Below are 19,643 nucleotides of genomic sequence, written 5' to 3'. Positions count from 1 at the left end.
ATCAAGTGGGAGGAGCTAGTTCAAGGTCGCCATCGCTGCTGCTACACACTCGGACACCGAGCTCACGGACACGCCTGGGTACGCAGAGGTGAGCTCTGTCCCAAAATACATCTCATCCTTTGTCCTTCTGACCTGAGTGGCTTTGTACTGTTGGTGGGTGTCAATGACCACCAAACAACATGTCCACACCAACACACACCCTCTTACAAACACAAGTACACTTCTGATTAATTAGCTGACAGGCCCATTGATTAACATGTCGGTGTTGCTGGTTGACATTTCCCAGACTGCTTTCTGTTGACTTGCATAACCCCAGGCTCTTTGAAGTACACCACTATCAATTAATATGCAAATTAGCTTGGTTGGTAAAGTGCTTACTGCAGGAGTTAAAGTGATGCCTCACCACTTCTCAGTTTAGAGTCAGAATGTCAGCACCACTGTCTGAATAACTAGCTAGGAGGATAATATCAACCTGATTTCATCCCTGTGTCCGGATGACATGTGGACATCACACACACCTTGGCACTTGCCATTACAAACACACACACGGTGTCACCCTGAACGTTGGTCCGTCCACAGACACACTCACCTTAGCACCTGGGGTGACAGCCATCCTCAGCGCTTACTCAACCTGTCACCGCGGTTACGGGTTCTGCAGTGTCATGGAAACACAATGGGTCACGCGTCCACAGGCCCCCTCATGCTCCTAGTCTATACATAAACACACACATACACAGAGTAGACAGATCACCAATTAGGTGATTCAGGATATAGCCTCTTACCCTTTAAACACACGCACACACACACACACACACATACAAACACACACACACACACACACAAAGCTCTGCTGAGGGGGTCATCCTCACATGGGAGATAACAAGAACAAAAGTTAGAATAAACAACAGCGTCAACACGTCATAACCATGTCCTAACACGTCATAACCATGTCCTAACACGTCATAACCATGTCCTAACACGTCGTAACCATGTCCTAACACGTCATAACCATGTCCTAACACGTCGTAACCATGTCCTAACACGTCATAACCATGTCCTAACACGTCATAACCATGTCCTAACACGTCGTAACCATGTCCTAACACGTCATAACCATGTCCTAACACGTCATAACCATGTCCTAACACGTCATAACCATGTCCTAACACGTCATAACCATGTCCTAACACGTCATAACACATCATAACCATGTCCTAACACATCATAACCATGTCCTAACACATCATAACACATCATAACCATGTCCTAACACGTCATAACACATCATAACACATCGTAACCATGTCCTAACACGTCGTAACCATGTCCTAACACATCATAACCATGTAGTAACATGTCATAACACATCATAACACATCATAACCATGTCCTAACACATCATAACCATGTCCTAACACGTCGTAACCATGTCCTAACACATCATAACCATGTAGTAACATGTCATAACACATCATAACACGTCATAACCATGTCCTAACACGTCATAACCATGTCCTAACACGTCATAACCATGTCCTAACACATCATAACCATGTCCTAACACATCATAACATGTCATAACACGTCGTAACCATGTCATAACACGTCGTAACCATGTCATAACACATCATAACCATGTAGTAACATGTCATAACACATCATAACACGTCATAACCATGTCATAACACATAACAGCTGACATAACTTGTCATAACCTGTCATAATATGGTCATAACACTGTCATGACGCATATATTTACACCTGTTGTGACATATATTGCGTTATTTTATGGCTGGTTCTGACAACTACATAAGCGTGTCAAAACCCACATTTATTCAAATTACTTTTTTCCCTGCCAAGAAGTGTCCTTTCGGTTTAAAGTTTGTTTCTTAAATCCAATGTTGTTGTAATGAATTCTTTACAGGCACATTTTTCTCATCTTATTTAAATAACTTGTAGAAAATACACTTTATGACACTGTCATGAAGCATTATGACCATCCTGTGTCACTTTACTTGGGACTAAGAAAATACACTTTCTGACACTGTCAAGAAGCAGTATGACCATCATAATCACATAAGCCAGATAGGCCTATCACGTACATGCCCTTATGTCAGTCATCAGTCATAAAGAGGGTGTCTTGTCCTGCTCCTGATATCCCAGTCATCAGCAACAGAGCACTGGGTTAGGTGCATGTCTGACATCAATATGTGCACAATTACAATGATAATTGAATATGGTCAATTTCAGAAAATTTTTATACAACATAAACATACTGTTGACATGTAGGCTATGGTGTAATGGAATGGTTTGCCTTGTGTGGTAGGTTTCGTGGGTTTTTACACTCTTATGTAGGTGTCATAACCAGCCATAAAATAACACAATATATGTCACAACAGGTGACATGACAGTGTTATGACCATATTACGACAGGTTATGACAAGTTATGTCTGCCGTTATGACATGGTTATGACCGCGTTATAAAGTGTTGTGACGCTGGTTGTCAAGTAAACAACAACAACAACAACAACAACAAACAATAAAGCTCAACAAAAGGGAACAGAGGAGATGACAGGGGAACCTAAAAAGGGTTAGCTCATTTACATTTTACTGGCTGTGTGTGTGTGTGTGTGTGTGTGTGTGTGGAGGGATAGATAGATGGATGCCGCATGACTTCTCACAGTCAACAGAGCACAAACTCTAACTGAACCCTGCCTGTGAAAAGAACAATGACATGTTATGGAGAGAATCATGATGATCCTCAACCCTCCTGTTCCTGAAATGACACACTGGGTCTGACAGTAGACCTGTGTGAGTGTGTCTATGTGTGTTTGTATGTCAGCCACAAAAGAACGGGACTTACTGACATTTCAAAGCTCTCCTCTCTCTGTGTGTAGGGCAGCTTAGTCAATATACAGCGCCTTCGGAAAGTATTCAGACCCATTCCCCTTTTCCACATTTTGTTACGTTACAGCCTCATTCTAAAATTGATTAAATACTTTTTCCCCCTCATCAATCTATACACAATATCCCATAATGACAAAGCAAAACAGGATTTTAGAAATGTTTGCAAATTTATACAAAAACAGAAATACCTTATTTACATAAGTATTCAGACCCTTTGCTATGAGACTCGAAATTGAGCTCAGGTGCATCCCGTTTCCATTGGTCATCCTTGATGTTTTTTCAACTTGATTGGAGTACACCTGTGGTAAATTCAATTGATTGGACATGGTTTGGAAAGGCACACACCTGTCTATATAAGGTCCCACAGTTGACAGTGCATGTCAGAGCAAAAACCAAGCCATGAGATCAAAGGAATTTTCCGTAGAGCTCCGAGACAGGATTGTGTCGAGGCACAGATCTGGGGAAGGGTACCAAAAAATGTCTGCAGCATTGAAGGTCCCCAAGAACACCGTTTGGAACCACCAATAATCTTCCTAGAGCTGGCTGCCTGGCCAAACTGAGCAGTCAGGGGAGAAGGGCCTTAGTCAGGGAGGTGACCAAGAACCCAATGGTCACTCTGACAGAGCTCCAGAGTTCCTCTGTGGAGATGGGAGAACCTTCCAGAAGGACAACCATCTCTGCAGCACTCCACCAATCAGGCCTTTATAGTAGAGTGGCCAGACGGAAGCCACTCCTCAGTAAAAGGCACATGACAGCCGACTTGGATTTTGCCAAAAGGCACCTAAAGGACTCTCAGACCAGGAGAAACAAGATTCTCTGGTCTGATGCAACCAAGATTGAACTCTTTGGCCTGAATGGCAAGCGTCACGTCTGGAGGAAACCTGGCACCATCCCTACGGTGAAGCATGGTGGTGGCAGCATCATGCTGTGGGGATGTTTTTTAGTGGCAGGGTCTGGGAGACTAGTCAGGATCGAGGGAAAGATGAATTGAGCAAAGTACAGAGAGATCCTTGATGAAAACCTGCTCCAGAGCACTCAGGACCTCAGACCGGGGCGAAGGTTCACCTTCCAACAGAACAACGACCCTATGCACACAGCCAAGACAACGCAGGAGTGGCTTCGGGACAAGTCTCTGAATGTCCTTGAGTGGCTTGAGAGGATCTGCAGAGAAGAATGGGAGAAACTCCCCAAATACAGGTGTGCCAAGCTTGTAGCGTCATACCCAAGAAGACTCGAGGCTGTAATCGCTGACAAAGGTGCTTCAACAAAGTACTGAGTAAAGGGTCTGAATATCAAATCAAATCAAATTTTATTGGTCACATGCGCCGAATACAACAGGTGCAGACATTACAGTGAAATGCTTACTTACAGCCCTTAACCAACAGTGCATTTATTTTAAACAAAAAAAGTAAAAATAAAACAACAACAAAAAAAAAGTGTTGAGAAAAAAAAGAGCAGAAGTAAAATAAAGTGACAGTAGGGAGGCTATATATACAGGGGGGTACCGTTGCAGAGTCAATGTGCGGGGGCACCGGCTAGTTGAGGTAGTTGAGGTAATATGTACATGTGGGTAGAGTTAAAGTGACTATGCATAAATACTTAACAGAGTAGCAGCAGCGTAAAAAGGATGGGGTGGGGGGTCAGTGCAAATAGTCCGGGTAGCCATGATTAGCTGTTCAGGAGTCTTATGGCTTGGGGGTAGAAGCTGTTGAGAAGTCTTTTGGACCTAGACTTGGCACTCCGGTACCGCTTGCCGTGCGGTAGCAGAGAGAACAGTCTATGACTAGGGTGGCTGGAGTCTGACAATTTTGAAGGCCTTCAATTTTGAATAGTTATTAAATGTGATATTTCTGTTTTGTTTTTTTATACATTTGCAAAAATTTCTAAAAACCTGTTTTTGCTTTGTCATTATGGGGTATTGTGTGTAGATTGATGAGGGAAAAAAACAATTTAATCAATTTTAGAATAAGGCTGTAACGTAACAAAATGTGGAAAAAGTCAAGGGGTCTGAATACTTTCCGAATGCAGTGTATCTAGCTTGTTATCCACTCATCTAACTTATCTTCCCCCTCTCTCCTCACCTTCATCCACTCCTTTTCTCTTTACTCACCTCTTTACATTCATAAAACACCTCATCCTACTCCTGTACTTCCTGTTTCCTGCAGTGCGTTTCCTGGGCTCTTTGGACGCGTTGTTGTCGTGCAGCACCAGCCCCCACAGCAGCATGGTGATTGGCTGGAGGGAGAGAGAGGGCGAGCCCCTCAGAGTCACCGCCTTCCACACGGAGAAAGGAACCAATGACCTGGACCACCACCCTGGGATGAATCTGATAGGTACTGACAAGTCCTACCAAGTTCTAATATCTATCCTTACTTCTCATTGGTTGTAACCACTGCCAGCACTAACATCCTTCTCTCTGATTGGTTGCAGCCACCGCAGGTATAGACAACAAGGTGTTGCTGTGGAACCCCTATGTGATCTCTAAACCAGTGGGTGTACTCAGAGGTCACATGAGCAGTGTTACCGCCGTACGCTTCTTAGTGGGCAAGAAACAACTGATCAGCTTCTCCAAGGACAAGGTGACAGAGAAGGAGAAGAGGAGTTGTTATGTGTCGTAGACATGCATTAAATGAAGTATGCCTTAATCTAAATGATAAAGATGAGACTTATTTCTTCATGCATGTTGAAGACTTTAAGACAACTCTCTCTCTCTTCTCTCAGGTGCTGAGGTTGTGGGATGTAGCTAGTCAGCTGTGTATTCAGCGTATCGCCGGCATCTTCCCCAAGACACAGGAGGAGTGTCACACTCTGTTGTTCCTTCATGAGGAGCGCTCACGCCTCCTCCTCTCCTTCAACAGTCTGCTCATCCTCATGGAAGCCAAGAGAGAGGAGGGGAGGAGAGTCACCAGCCATGAGAACCCTGTCACCTGTGTCCTCTATAGCAGCCTGTTCAGACAGGTACACACACAGGAACACATGCACAGTCACCTACATCTACACAGGAACCATGATAATGCTCTTTCTCTCCCCCATCTCTCTCTCTCTCTCTCTCTCTCTCTCTCTCTCTCTCTCTCTCTCTCTCTCTCTCTCTCTCTCCCACAACTCCCCCACATCCCTCTCACTCTCGCTCTCTCTCCTACAACTCCCCCACATCCCTCTCACTCTCGCTCTCTCTCTCTCTCTCTCTCCCACAACTCCCCCACATCCCTCTCACTCTCGCTCTCTCTCCTCTCCCTCTCCCACAACTCCCCCACATCCCTCTCACTCTCGCTCTCTCTCCTCTCCCTCTCCCACAACTCCCCCACATCCCTCTCACTCTCGCTCTCTCTCCTCTCCCTCCCCCACAACTCCCCCACATCCCTCTCCTCTCCCACAACTCCCCCTCTCTCGCTCTCTCTGTCTCCCCACCTCTCCCCCCCCCCCCCCCCCCCCCACACTCTCTGTTTCTCAGGTGATCAGCAGTGACTCTGGCTCCTCAGTGATCTGTTGGCTGGTGGACACAGGTCAGAAGGTCAAGCAGTTCCACCGTTGTCATGGTGATGCTGAGATCTCCACCATGGCGTTGGACGGGACACAGACACGCCTGTTCACCGCCGGCACAGACGGAGTAGTCAAGGTCACTCATTACATTAATTAACGTAGGCAGTCCCCATAAGCATGAAATATATAAACACTAAGATATTAATATTGTTCCATTCCAATTTTGTAGGGCGCTCTGCAGGGATCATTGTGTAAAATATATAGGTGCAACTAATGCATACAATAACCATAGCTACATCCACAGATACATACATATCCATATAACAAATGTTTAATAATATATCTTCAATAGAAGGGACCTTAATATGTTGCCTAAGTTGTTTTGAAATGGAAGAATTGGGTGAAATAGAATACATTACAATAGAATTGTGTTGTGAGACTGTTTGTTGATTGAGTCCAGTGAGTGTGACCCCTAACATGTGGAGGTTTGAGGCAGCAGAAGCAGTGTTGGGCGGAGGCTATCTGACATTTGACTCTCTGTGAAACGTGTTTAATCTTCTCTGCTAGTGTTTCTGTTGTGTCAGGAGCTTTCTGGTCAGCTGACTACCGGCTGTGTTTACTTGTGGTTGTGTCCGAACCCCCCAGGGGAGTGTGTGTCTGTCTGTCTGTCTGTCTGTCTGTCTGTCTGTCTGTCTGTCTGTCTGTCTGTCTGTCCCAGTGGTAAATGTTTCTGTCTCCTTGAATCTTTGTTTCGATGTTAACCTGGTGGTGTCAATTTGATGGGGTGTCTGTTCTAGGTTCTAGATCTGTATTTATTGGTTCTAACTGTGTGGTTCTGTGTTACTAACTGTGTGGTTCTGGCTGTGTGGTTGTAACTGTGCGGTTCTAACTGTGTAGTTCTGTGCGGTTCTAGATCTGGGACTTTAACGGTCACTGCCACCACAGGCTGAATGCGGGCCGGGACCAGGCCGTGGACATCTCCCAGGTTCTGGTGCTGAAGAGAACCGTGCTGGTCATGGGCTGGGAGAGGTATGAGTGTGTGTCCCTAAGACCTAAGATCGGCACATTCAACAGTCTGTCTGTCTGTCTGTCTGTCTGTCTGTCTGTCTGTCTGTCTGTCTGTCTGTCTGTCTGTCGTTGTGTCTGTCTGTCTGTCGTTGTGTCTGTCTGTCTGTCTGTCGTTGTGTCTGTCTGTCTGTCGTTGTGTCTGTCTGTCGTGTCTGTCTGTCTGTCTGTCTGTCTGTCTGTCTGTCAGTGGTTGTCTGTCTGTCTGTCAGTGGTTGTGTGTCTGTCTGCTGGTTCATCTCTTAAAAAAAATATATATATATTTCACCTTTATTTAACCAGGTAAGCCAGTTGAGAACAAGTTCTCATTTACAACTGTGACCTGGCCAAGATAAAGCAAAGCAGTGCGATAAAAACAACAACACAGAGTTACATATGGGGTAAAAAAACATAAAGTCAAAAAATACAACAGAAAATATATATACAGTGTGTGCAAATGTAGCAAGTTATGGAGGTAAGGCAATACATAGGCTATAGTGCAAAATAATACAATTAGTATTAACACTGGAATGCTAGATGTGTAAGAGATTATGTGCAAATAGAGATACTGGGGTACAAATGAGCAAAATAAATAACAATATAGGGATGAGGTAGTTGGGTGGGCTAATTTCAGATGGGCTGTGTACAGGTGCAGTGATCGGTAAGGTGCTCTGACAACTGATGCTTAAAGTTAGTGAGGGAGATAAGAGTCTCCAGCTTCAGAGATTTTTGCAATTCGTTCCAGTCATTGGCAGCAGAGAACTGGAAGGAATGGCGGCCAAAGGAGGTGTTGGCTTTGGGGATGACCAGTGAGATATACCTGCTGGAGCGCAGACTATGGGTGGGTGCTGCTATGGTGACCAATGAGCTAAGATAAGGCGGGGATTTGCCTAGCAGTGATTTATAGATGGCCTGGAGCCAGTGGGTTTGACGACGAACATGTAGTGAGGACCAGCCAACAAGAGCGTACAGGTCACAGTGGTGGGTAGTGTATGGGGCTTTGGAGACAAAACGGATGGCACTGTGATAGACTACATCCAATTTGCTGAGTAGAGTGTTGGAGGCTATTTTGTAAATGACATCGCCGAAGTCAAGGATCGGTAGGATAGTCAGTTTTACGAGGGCATGTTTGGCAGCATGAGTGAAGGAGGCTTTGTTGCGAAATAGGAAGCCAATTCTAGATTTAACTTTGGATTGGAGATTCTTAATGTGAGTCTGGAAGGAGAGTTTACAGTCTAACCAGACACCTAGGTATTTGTAGTTGTCCACATACTCTAGGTCAGACCCGTCGAGAGTAGTGATTCTAGTCGGGTGGGCGGGTGCCAGCAGCGTTCGATTGAAGAGCATGCATTTAGTTTTACTAGTGTTTAAGAGCAGTTGGAGGCTACTGAAGGAGTGTTGTATGGCGTTGAAGCTCGTTTGGAGGTTTGTTAACACAGTGTCCAATGAATCTCTCTTCCTTCCTTCACATCAGTTGAGAGTCTCTGGCAGTGAAACACCCAGGAGTAACATTAGCTATAACAGTGTGTTAGTGTGATAAGTAAGGGATAAACGCCAACGTTCTGTACATTACCTTGGAAATAATGGAAGACACTGCCAAGTCCCTTTGCCGAGTTCATTTTTCCTAGGTAATGTACAAAACGGAGGCGTTTATCCCGCTTATACCACAGTTGCCAAAGAAAATAATATGAAAGCACACATTTACTGGTATAAATACCTTTTTTTCGTTGAGATTTTAACTTTAATATGCTAATTCATACTTTCTCATCTTTTGAATGCTAGAGACCCGACCCAGTCGTTCATTTGATGTTTATGGACGCAACCCAGTTGTTCATTCTAAATGTTCCATTGCCATGCTCGCTGGCAACGTTCTTATCCCTTGCTTGCTAGCTAGCCAGCTAGCTACGGCTAACACAGTTACGACCTCTGCAGCCAGAATAACAGCAAAGTAGCTGTTTTCTATTGACATTCATTTGGAAACATCCATAACATTGAGCTGATAATGGCCGGTTTTCCCTGGCATAGCTAGTAACAGCAGTTATAACAGAGTGAAGGGAACAGTCCTAGTAGTGACCCTCTCTCTCTCTTTACCTATCTCTCACTCGTTCTCAATTCAATTCAATGTAAGGGGCTTTATTGGCATGGGATACATATGTTTACATTGCCAAACCAAGTGAAATAGATGATAAACAAAAGTGAATTAAACAATAAAAAAATTAACAGTAAACAACATTAAAAAAATAATAGACAAGTGTCATATTATGTGTATATATACAGTGTTGTAATGATGTGCAAATAGTTAAAGTATGAAAGGAAAATAAATAAACATAAATATAGGCTGTATTTATAATGGTGTTTGTTCTTCACTGGTTGCCCTTTTCTTGTGGCAGCAGGTCACAAATGTTGCTGCTGTGATGACACACTGTGGTATTTCACCCAATAGATATGGGAGTTTATCCAAATTGGATTTGTTTTCAAATTCTTTGTGGGTCTGTATAATCTGAGGGAAGTATGTGTCTCTAATATGGTCATACATTTGGCAGGAGGTTAGGAAGTGCAGCTCAGTTTCCACCTCATTTTGTGGGCAGTGTGCACATAGCCTGTCTTCTCTTGAGAGCCAGGTCTGCAGATGGCCTTTCTCAATAGCAAGGCTGTACATAGTCAAAGATACTCATACTCTCTCTCTCTCTCTCTCTCTCTCTCTCTCTCTCTCTCTCTCTCTCTCTCTCTCTCTCTCTCTCTCTCTCTCTCTCTCTCTCTCTCTCTCTCTCTCTCTCTCTCTCTCTCTCTCTCTCTCTCTGCAGGATGTTAACAGTGTTCAGACTGCACTCGTTCTCTCAGTTCTTTGTTCAGCCCTCTGAGTGGAAGGGAGGAGTTCAGCAGTCTGTACATAGTCAAATATACTCATACTCTCTCTCTCTCTCTCTCTCTCTCTCTCTCTCTCTCTCTCTCTCTCTCTCTCTCTCTCTCTCTCTCTCTCTCTCTCTCTGCAGGATGTTAACAGTGTTCAGACTGCACTCGTTCTCTCAGTTCTTTGTTCAGCCCTCTGAGTGGAAGGGAGGAGTTCAGCACCGCGATTATGTCCTGTGTGCCGCATTCCTGCCCCCTCAGACCCTTGTCACAGGTGTGTGTTTGAGTCTGTGTGTGTGTGTACATTTGTGTGTACAGTATGTGTCTCTGTGTGTGTGGACTTCCATTAGAATGAAAGATTGCCCGCTCAAGCAACAGAAGGAGAGAAATAGAGAAAAAATCCACTGAAGTAAAACTATCTGGGAGCAATTAGCTGGTGATTAAAGTGAGTGGTGTTATCAAAGGCACTGTGCTCCCACGGTCTCTCTGCTCGGGAGCTTTGTGTGTGTGTGTGTGCGCGTGTGTGTGTGCGTGCGTGCGTGTGCAAATGTGTGTATGTGTGTGTATGCACGATATCTGCCTGTCAGGCCCACAGGCACACAGCACCCCCAGCGGAGGCCTGAACTCAGGCTCAACATGGCTACCATTAAGTACTAATGCTTACCCACAGAGAATAACCCATCAGAATGATTAGGAGATCAACCTTAATGTTAACCGCACTAATCTTCCATTAACATCACTTCAGGATTTATCGGGAGCTTTGAGATGCAGGTGCTTATCTGGGGGCCATTACTATAGAATGGTCTTCTTCTTATGAATACACACGTCTCTATCGAGAGGCCTCTCCTGTGTAGAGGACTGAAAGGTTGGTCTATTATGAAGACTGTTCCATGAAACAGAAATGGATCTCTCCTGTGTACTGTATAGATAGAAATGTCTTCACAAAGCTAAACTAGCACAGTTGTAGAGCTATAGTTCTGAGATACGGTGGCAATGTTCCTGTTGAGAGGTACAGCACAGACTACACTCATCTTGCACAATGGCTACTCTGTGAAAGATTCACTGCAGCGATGAGTACAAGGCAAAGGAAAAGAACAGAGAGGGAACATTTAGAAGAATATAAGAGAAGACTTTGGACATATAAATAGAAATGGAAGGAAAGCAGACTGTTTCTGTTAGATTAGAAAAGTTGGGAACAGAAAGATAGGACAAGATACTTTCAAAACATATTTATCTCGTTCTCTCGCTCTCTCTGTCGCTCTCTCACCCACTCTCTCCATTCTCTCTCTCCTTCCCTCTCTCTCTCCCAAATTAAGTTATGTTTATTAGCTCTCCCTGTGTGACAGAGAGGAAAATTAACCTGAGTAGTCTGCCTTTTAGGCCTGAAGTAGGGTGTGTGTGTGTGCGTACGTCTGTGTATGTGTGTGTGTATGGATCTTTGCGTATGTGTGCATGAGAATCAGAATGCAGGAGAACTGTACTCTCCTCATCAATATTCAAACTCTGTGCAGCGCTTTGCTTGGCCGCTCCTCGCGCTCCGACACTCACGGCCTTCCTCCCTCTTTACTGCTCTCTCTTTCGTTTCACTCCCCGTATTTCACCCCTAAAGCAGGCAGTCTCTCTCTTCTTCCTCCCGTCTCCCCTATCCACCTGCTCATCTCATCTAATTGACCTAAAAGAGGTTTGGGACATAAGAAGTCAAGGTAATTAAAGCTTCTTAAACTTAAACTTTTCCCTCCACATAATAAGTGCCTTGACAATGCTGGAAAAGTAAGCCCTAAACCTCCATATTGTTTTGTGTTACAAAGTAGTGTCTTTTTATATGTTTGACTAGGTCTGTCTGTAGGCATGTCTTTATGTAAATGTGATGGGCATGACGCATATGGGCCCAGGACCATGTACGCTGAGTATACAAAACATTAAGAACACCTGCTCTTTCCATGACATAGACTGACCAGGTGAATCCAGGTGAAGGCTATGATCCCTTATTGATGTCACTTGTTTAATCAGTGTAGATGAAGGGTAGGAGACAGGTTAAAGAAGGATTTTGAGACATTGTGTATGTGTGCCATTCAGAGGGTGAATGGGCAAGACAAAAGATTTAAGTGCCTTCGAACGAGGTAGGCGCACCGGTATGTTTCAAGAACTGCAATGCTGCTGGGTTTTTCATGCTCAACAGTTTCCCGTGTGTGTCAAGAATGGCCCATAAGTGTTTGGTATACTCAGTGTATTCATGTTAAGTCATGTATAGTGATGTAATGTATCCAGGAGACATGTTAGAGCACAGCATGTGGGTGAGTAATATCATTATGTCTGCAAGCCACGGGGTATTCTTCTAGCTTCTAGCCTCTAGCCTCTCTCTCTCTCTCTCTCTCTCTCTCTCTCCCTCCCCCTCCTCTCTCTCTCTCTCTCTTCTCTCTCTCTCTCTCTCCCTCCCCCTCTTCTCTCTCTCCCTCCCCCTCTTCTCTCTCTTCATCTTCCTCTTCTCTCTCTGTCACTCTCTCTTTAGCCTGTGCTGCTCACCTGCAGTGAAGCATCCTCTTTCTCTCTATAACTGTCTCTCCCCTCCCTCACTTCTCTCCTCTTCTACCGATTCCCACGCTGTGAGCCTCCTGGGAGTCTGTCTGTGCACACTGCAGGAGACTGAGAGAGAGACCGAGAGAAAGAAATAAGGATACCATGAGAGAGAGAGGCAGTGCTAACAGTCAGTGGATATAGCTGGCCCCTGGGCAGCATGAATAATGCATTGGGCTCCCTCAATGAGCAACACTCATAAACCTTCTCAGACTGCTCACACATTCCTACTACTCCTTCTCTCCCTCCTCTTCCTCCTCATCTTCCTCCTCCTTCTCTTCCTCCTCCTCCTTCTCTTCCTCCTCTTTCTCCTCCTTCTCTACCTCCTCATCTTCCTCCTCCTTCTCTGCCTCCTCCTCATCTTCCTCCTCCTTCTCTTCCTCCTCCTCCTTCTCTACCTCCTCATGTTCCTCCTCCTTCTCTCCCTCTTCCTCCTCCTCCTCTCCCTCCTCCTCTTCCTCCTCCTACTGCTCCTTCTCTCTCCTACTGATCAGCTCCTCCTGAACCCTCACATCACAAAGAGGAACCATGTTGTATCATGCTGTATTCAGATCAGCTCCTCCTGAACCCTCACCTCACACAGAGGAGCCATGTTGTATCATGCTGTATTCAGATAAGCTCCTCCTGAACCCTCACCTCACAAAGAGGAACCATGTTGTATCATGCTGTATTCAGATAAGCTCCTCCTGAACCCTCACCTCACACAGAGGAGCCATGTTGTATCATGCTGTATTCAGATCAGTGTTGGCAGGCCCAGAAAGAACATATGTTGTGGTATTGTTTGTAAAGCGCTATGAAGGTGTAATCATAACATGACACACTGCACCTTCAGGAAAATGATTCTGAAAGGTTCTGGAAAGTTTGGCAAAGAGTGAAGAGATTTCGTAATGTGCATATCCTGTTTGCTTCCTGTTTTCTGTGTGGACAGGAAGTTATGACGGGGAGCTCACGGTATGGAACAACAGCACAGAGAACGCCCTGAGAAAGCTCCGTCCAGATCCTGAGAGAGAATGCAGCAAGGCTCAGACAGGTCAGAACCAAACACACACTCACACACCACCTGTCAAACGTACTACTAGAAGTACTACTGCTTAACCCCCACACTCTACACAAGACTCATCATCAGTGTGTAATGGAAACGGTGAGGAGGACTCAGAGAGCAGTGATGGCGTCTCCAGACTCTTCTTCCTGCCAGGACGCAATGGCGTGGCCACCGCTGGTGAGAGATGGTGTCTTTGTAGACTGCTGTGAAAGGATACGTGATTCTATTGTATTCTATTATACTATTCTAGTCACTGACTGGCCCCGTTCTGTTTGGTAGGTGGAGCGGACCTGGTCTCATGTGGCGGTTCTGGTCTGGTTCGGTTCTGGAACACAGTCCAGAGCGGTCTGGTTGCTGTGTTCATGGCTCATAAAGACACAGGTTCCATCATCATGACCATGAGCGCCTGTGGTCGATACCTGGTCACTGCTGACATGGAGGGAACCCTGAAGACCTGGGGCATACAGGTGGGAGAGGGAGAGAGAAACCTTTATACTAGCCCCAGACGTTTCCTGTTTAGCTGCTTTAATGGTCTGTGATTATTTGTTGTGGTGTTCTGTGTGTGTGTTTGTCTGCCTGTCCATTAGGAATACTGCCTCCTGCCCAGCAACGGAGTGACCAATGAGGCTCCAGAACTGCTGGGTAGACTCCGCCCACACATGGACTGTGTAACTCACCTGGAGACTTGTCTCCATGGTGACAGGCTCCTCCTCCTCTCAGCATCTGCAGACTGTAGCGTAGCTCTCAGCTACCTGCCTGGGGACACAGTGGGCGTGTTCGGACAGGTGTGTGTGTGTGTGTGTGTGTATGTGTGTGTGTGTGTGTGCTCAGTCACAGGTGTGTAACAGGTACTCATCTACACCAGTGGAGGCTCCTCAGAGGAGGAAGGGGAGGACCATCCTCCTCAATGAATTTCATAAAAATAAATAGTGAAACATAAAAAAAGGATATCCTTTTTAGATACAACTATACTAAATATAAAATAGTTGAGTAAAACACACTACTTTGCAATGAAGGTCTACAGTATCCTCAACAGCACTCCGTAGGGTAGCATCCTACAGTTTCTGTCCTCCTTGACTTCAATACAAAACCTAGGAGGCTCGTGGTTTCACCCCCTTCCATAGACTTACACAGTAATTATGACAACTACCGGAGGACGTCCTCTTGCTCTTGCAGCATGAACTGACATCACAGGAGGTTGGTGGTACCTTAATTGGGGAGAACGGGCTCATGGTAATGACTGGAGTGGAATTAGTGGAATGGTATCAAACACATGGTTTCTATGTGTTTGATGCCATTCCATTTGCTCCGTTAAGGCCATTATTATGAGCCGTTCTCCCCTCAGCAGCCTCCTGTGACATGTTGTCCACCCAATCAAAGGATCAGAGAATGAATCTAGTAATGAAAGCATAAGCTACAGCTAGCTAGCACTGCAGTGTATAACATGTGGTGAGTAGTTGACTCAAATAGAGAGAAAGACAATAGTTGAACAGTTTAATTTCTTCAAAAATGAAGAAGCGAGAGCGAGAGCTAGCTATATATATATATATTTTTTTTACTTTCACTTACTTAGCTAGCTAATGCAGCTAGCTAGTTTAGCCTACTCAAACACCTGGTTCAAACAGAGAGGGATGCTATGTTAGCTAGCTAGCTAAGTCAAGGTAAGCTTTTGGTTTTATTAATTTATTGCCACCGGGGCCCGCCGGTGTAACTGCTAAATTGCTTGCTGAATATACACTGTACTGCATGATTGTAGTGGGTTTACCAACGCGTTAGTTCTAGTAGCTATGTTGACTATGACGTTATTATGGTGACAACAATGTAGGCTGTGTGTAGTGGTTAGCGGTCATGATATGAAGGTTTGGCTTCAAATGTTTTTATACAACGATCAATGGGATCATGCTGTTTGTATGTGGCTGCTATGAAAGTGAACTGAGTTTGCTTGTGATCAGGGGTGTATTCATTCTACCGATTCTGTTGAAAAACGTGTCTTAAATGGAAACAAACGTAACGAAATGGGGATAAACATGAATTTGTACAATAGAAACTCTTATTTGCCACTGTTGGACTAATGATTACGCCCTAGATCAGCTAGATGCAGGCAAGAGTGTGCAAGGCGGTATTGAATGTGTCACTGTCTGTCACCTTGATTACTAAAATGTATCTCAACCTGTACACCTACGTTGTAAACCTTCATTTATAAGCTAGGTTGTAGCAACCTCATGATGGGTATAGGGAAATTTTGAGTATCATGTAGTAGCCTAAATCTATCAATGTTACATTGAACTGGGTGAATGGAATATGAATGACAGTCATCCAACATGCTGTAATAGAAATAAGGTAATGCTCATGAAAAATATCGTCCTCCCTCATCTTAAACGGCACAGACCGCCACTGATCTACACACCCAGTAACCCTATGAACTCTGGTAGGCAGTGATTATCACTCTGGTAGGCATCACTCTGGTAGGCAGTGTTTATCACTCTGGTAGGCAGTAATTATCAATCTGGTAGGCATCACTCTGGTAGGCAGTGATTATCAATCTGGTAGGCATCACTCTGGTAGGCAGTGATTATCACTCTGGTAGGCATCACTCTGGTAGGCATTATTCTGGTAGGCATCACTCTGGTAGACAGTGATTATCACTCTGGTAGGCATTACTCTGGTAGGCATCACTCTGGTAGGCAGTGGTAGGCATCACTCTGGTAGGCAGTGATTATCACTCTGTAGGCATCACTCCGGTAGGCATCACTCTGGTAGGCAGTGATTATCACTCTGGTAGGCATCACTCTGGTAGGCAGTGATTATCACTCTGGTAGGCAGTGATTATCACTCTGGTAGGCATCACTCTAGTAGGCATCACTCTGGTAGGCATCACTCTGGTAGGCAGTGATTATCACTCTGGTAGGCATCACTCTGGTAGGCATCACTGGTAGGCAGTGATTATCACTCTGGTAGGCATCATTCTGGTAGGCATTACTCTGGTAGGCATCACTGTTGTAGGCATCACTCTGGTAGGCAGTGATTATCACTCTGGTAGGCATAATTCTGGTAGGCATTACTCTGGTGGCATCACTCTAGTAGGCAGTGATTATCACTCTGGTAGGCATCACTCTGGTAGGCATTACTCTGGTAGGCATTACTCTGGTAGGCATCACTCAGGTAGGCAGTGATTATCACTCTGGTAGGCATCACTCTGGTAGGCATCACTCTGGTAGGCATCACTGTTGTAGGCAGTGATTATCACTCTGACTGAGTGTGTGTCCAGTATGTGGGAGGTGTGTGGCTGATGAATTAGAAATGAAACCGGACTAAACTCTGTTTAGAAGTGTGTTTGTAAAAAGATGTCTGTTTGTAAAAAGATGCTTACTGAGTTTAACCCCCCCCCCCCCACACACACACACACATACACACATCTTTAGGAGGAGCACTGGCGTTTGGACGGGCCTGGATCTGTCCAAGGGGGAGAAGGAGAGCCCAGGGAGGGGACATTGTCGCCGCAGAGCCCCAGTGGGACAGACCCTGAGCTGGACAGCCAACCCCTCAAGGTGCGGGAAGAGAGCAGAGCAGTAGTGGAGACAGAGGAGGCTGGAGAGGACACAGGCCTGGAGAGAGAGGAGCTGGGGTCAATGTAGGTTCCCACTGTGTCACAACAAGACAGTCTGAACTTTATGATCGTAATACATTCTGTACATACTGTACACAGATAGAAATCCCACTGGAGACAAAAGAGTGGTTGTAGCTAACTAGATATTCGCCATACACCAACACATGACATAATGTCTTTCATCTAGTAATTCACTGTGATGTCTGCATGATGTGTGTGTGTGTGTGTCTGTAGTATTCCCGGTGACTGTCTTCCTCCGAGTAGTGTTTTGGGGCGGAGCTACAAGGAGAGGCGGGGCCTTAGGGTGAGTGACAGCCGACCTGGCCATAGGGAGACACCACTGAATACTGACGTTGGTAAGTCCAGACTCAGCTAATGGGTTCCCTCCCTGTATTCTCCTGCCAGCCTTCCTTTCTCCTCTTATCTGAAGTCGTGTGTGTGTGTGTGTGTGTGTGTGTGTGTGTGTGTGTGTGTGTGTGTGTGTGTGTGTGTGCGTTTGTGTGCGTTTGTGCGTTTGTGTGCATACATATTTATCTGCAGTCGTCAGTGTGTGTCCCCTCCCTCTGCAGGTACGTTCAGTGGGCTGCGTATCGGAGAAGTACAGTCTGTAGGAGAGCTGTCCAGGCCAGAGTTTATCACACACCCACACCGCTACTTCAACCATAGAGACAATACCAGCCCAATATACCCAGCCATACCGGCCAACAGTGAGGGTACGCCCCTTATTGGTGTGAATAAAAAGAAACAAAAATATAAAACCAAAAGTTTGATTAATAAGTCGTTTTAAGATAATGTATAGTTGAAAGATAGAATACAGGTCTGTTATTTTGTGTCTGACTAGCTTCAGGATGTTATTCCCTCTCTGTGCCCTCATGCAGTGGTGAAGGCTGCCTTTGACGAGCGGAGTCTGTTCCCTAAAGAGCTCCTGGATGGGGAGGACAAGACTATCCATGGAGCCAGGAAACAGAGGAACAGGGAGAAGCGGATCAACGCCAGGGGGCGTGGAAGGAAGGACAGGTGAGGGAGACTGACAGGTGTGTCAGAGAACAGACAATTGTGACCTAGCAGGACAGATTTAAACTTATCAGTCATAGTTTTTTTTCTCTATAGATAAATAAAAGGTAGTTCCTCTTGAACTTTCTCTGGAACCTTCAAGTGAAGGCATCGTTGATATGGTTATTGTTATTGTTAAATTGTTACGTTTTAATATGACTTTTTATATAACTGTAAAATTTAATCTGATCAATCAAGCCATTTTCAAGATCATGTAGGCATGAAAACTCCTGCTTTTAAAAGATGTGTTCACAGTGTGTTATTTCTTCTATCAGTGTCACTAATGTAATGTTTATTAAATATTGTTAAATTACAGTTTAATTTCAGGTGAATGTTAACCTGTACCAGAATATTATGTTTTTAAATTAGGTGCATTTTATAGGCCTAGCATTTCTCTGTATGTGACTAATGACAAGAGTGTAATATAAATGTACTTCCCCTCATGAAAAAGTACTACTGAATTGCTACTCATTACTACTACACAAGATATACACATAACCTACTGGTTTTACTACTCATCACTACTACACAAGATCTACACATAACCTACTGGTTTTACTACTCATTACTACTACACAATATCTACACATAACCTACTGGTTTTACTACTCATTACTACTACACAAGATATACACATAACCTACTGGTTTTACTACTCATTACTACTACACAAGATATACACATAACCTACTGGTTTTACTACTCATTACTACTACACAATATCTACACATAACCTACTGGTTTTACTACCTGATTGCTACTGAGATGTGGAGTAAGACAGTAGTGGTTTATGTTGTAATTTAATGATAAATTGGGACGTTTCACTAATTGTGAACACTACATATTTCCTACTCAATTCCGACATGTTCACTATTGAATTACTATAAAAGGCCTACACATAACTGTTGTATGCCTACTGGATCACTATTGAATTAGTACTGCCATTTACGTGTGTAGTGTTGTGTCACTACTGATCACTACTGAATTGCTTCTGATCCTTTTTCATTTCCTACATAAAACCTTTAGAATTACTATTAAAAATTGACACGTTTACTGCTGGTTGCCTATTCAGAATCACTATTGACA

At 44.6% G+C, this 19,643-nt stretch overlaps 1 protein-coding gene across 1 annotated transcript in view; it reads left to right on the top strand.

The window, feature by feature from the left end:
• The window catches only part of LOC311102024 (cilia- and flagella-associated protein 337-like), a gene marked incomplete at its 5' end in the record, with an annotated part of 21,712 nt that extends 2,834 nt beyond the window's left edge, over positions 1-18,878 (top strand). The window contains 16 exons of the mRNA XM_084143243.1: positions 1-88; positions 5,073-5,240; positions 5,338-5,486; positions 5,629-5,865; positions 6,359-6,523; positions 7,301-7,416; positions 10,236-10,313; positions 10,425-10,555; positions 13,784-13,885; positions 13,970-14,074; positions 14,177-14,364; positions 14,485-14,682; positions 17,320-17,528; positions 17,739-17,860; positions 18,074-18,217; positions 18,383-18,878. The exon at positions 1-88 is cut by the window's left edge and continues 84 nt beyond it. Of these exons, the coding sequence (XP_083999369.1) occupies positions 1-88; positions 5,073-5,240; positions 5,338-5,486; positions 5,629-5,865; positions 6,359-6,523; positions 7,301-7,416; positions 10,236-10,313; positions 10,425-10,555; positions 13,784-13,885; positions 13,970-14,074; positions 14,177-14,364; positions 14,485-14,682; positions 17,320-17,528; positions 17,739-17,860; positions 18,074-18,217; positions 18,383-18,525 (2,343 nt within the window). The 3' untranslated portion in view covers positions 18,526-18,878. The remainder of the gene's footprint in view (positions 89-5,072; positions 5,241-5,337; positions 5,487-5,628; positions 5,866-6,358; positions 6,524-7,300; positions 7,417-10,235; positions 10,314-10,424; positions 10,556-13,783; positions 13,886-13,969; positions 14,075-14,176; positions 14,365-14,484; positions 14,683-17,319; positions 17,529-17,738; positions 17,861-18,073; positions 18,218-18,382) is intronic.
• Between the last annotated feature and the right edge of the window lie 765 nt (positions 18,879-19,643).

Source organism: Coregonus lavaretus (genome assembly GCF_964263955.1).
Source record: "Coregonus lavaretus genome assembly, chromosome: 26".
Taxonomy (NCBI): Eukaryota; Metazoa; Chordata; class Actinopteri; order Salmoniformes; family Salmonidae; genus Coregonus; species Coregonus lavaretus.
Note: the sequence above shows the minus strand (reverse complement) of the source record. Positions and strands in the feature narration are given on the sequence as shown.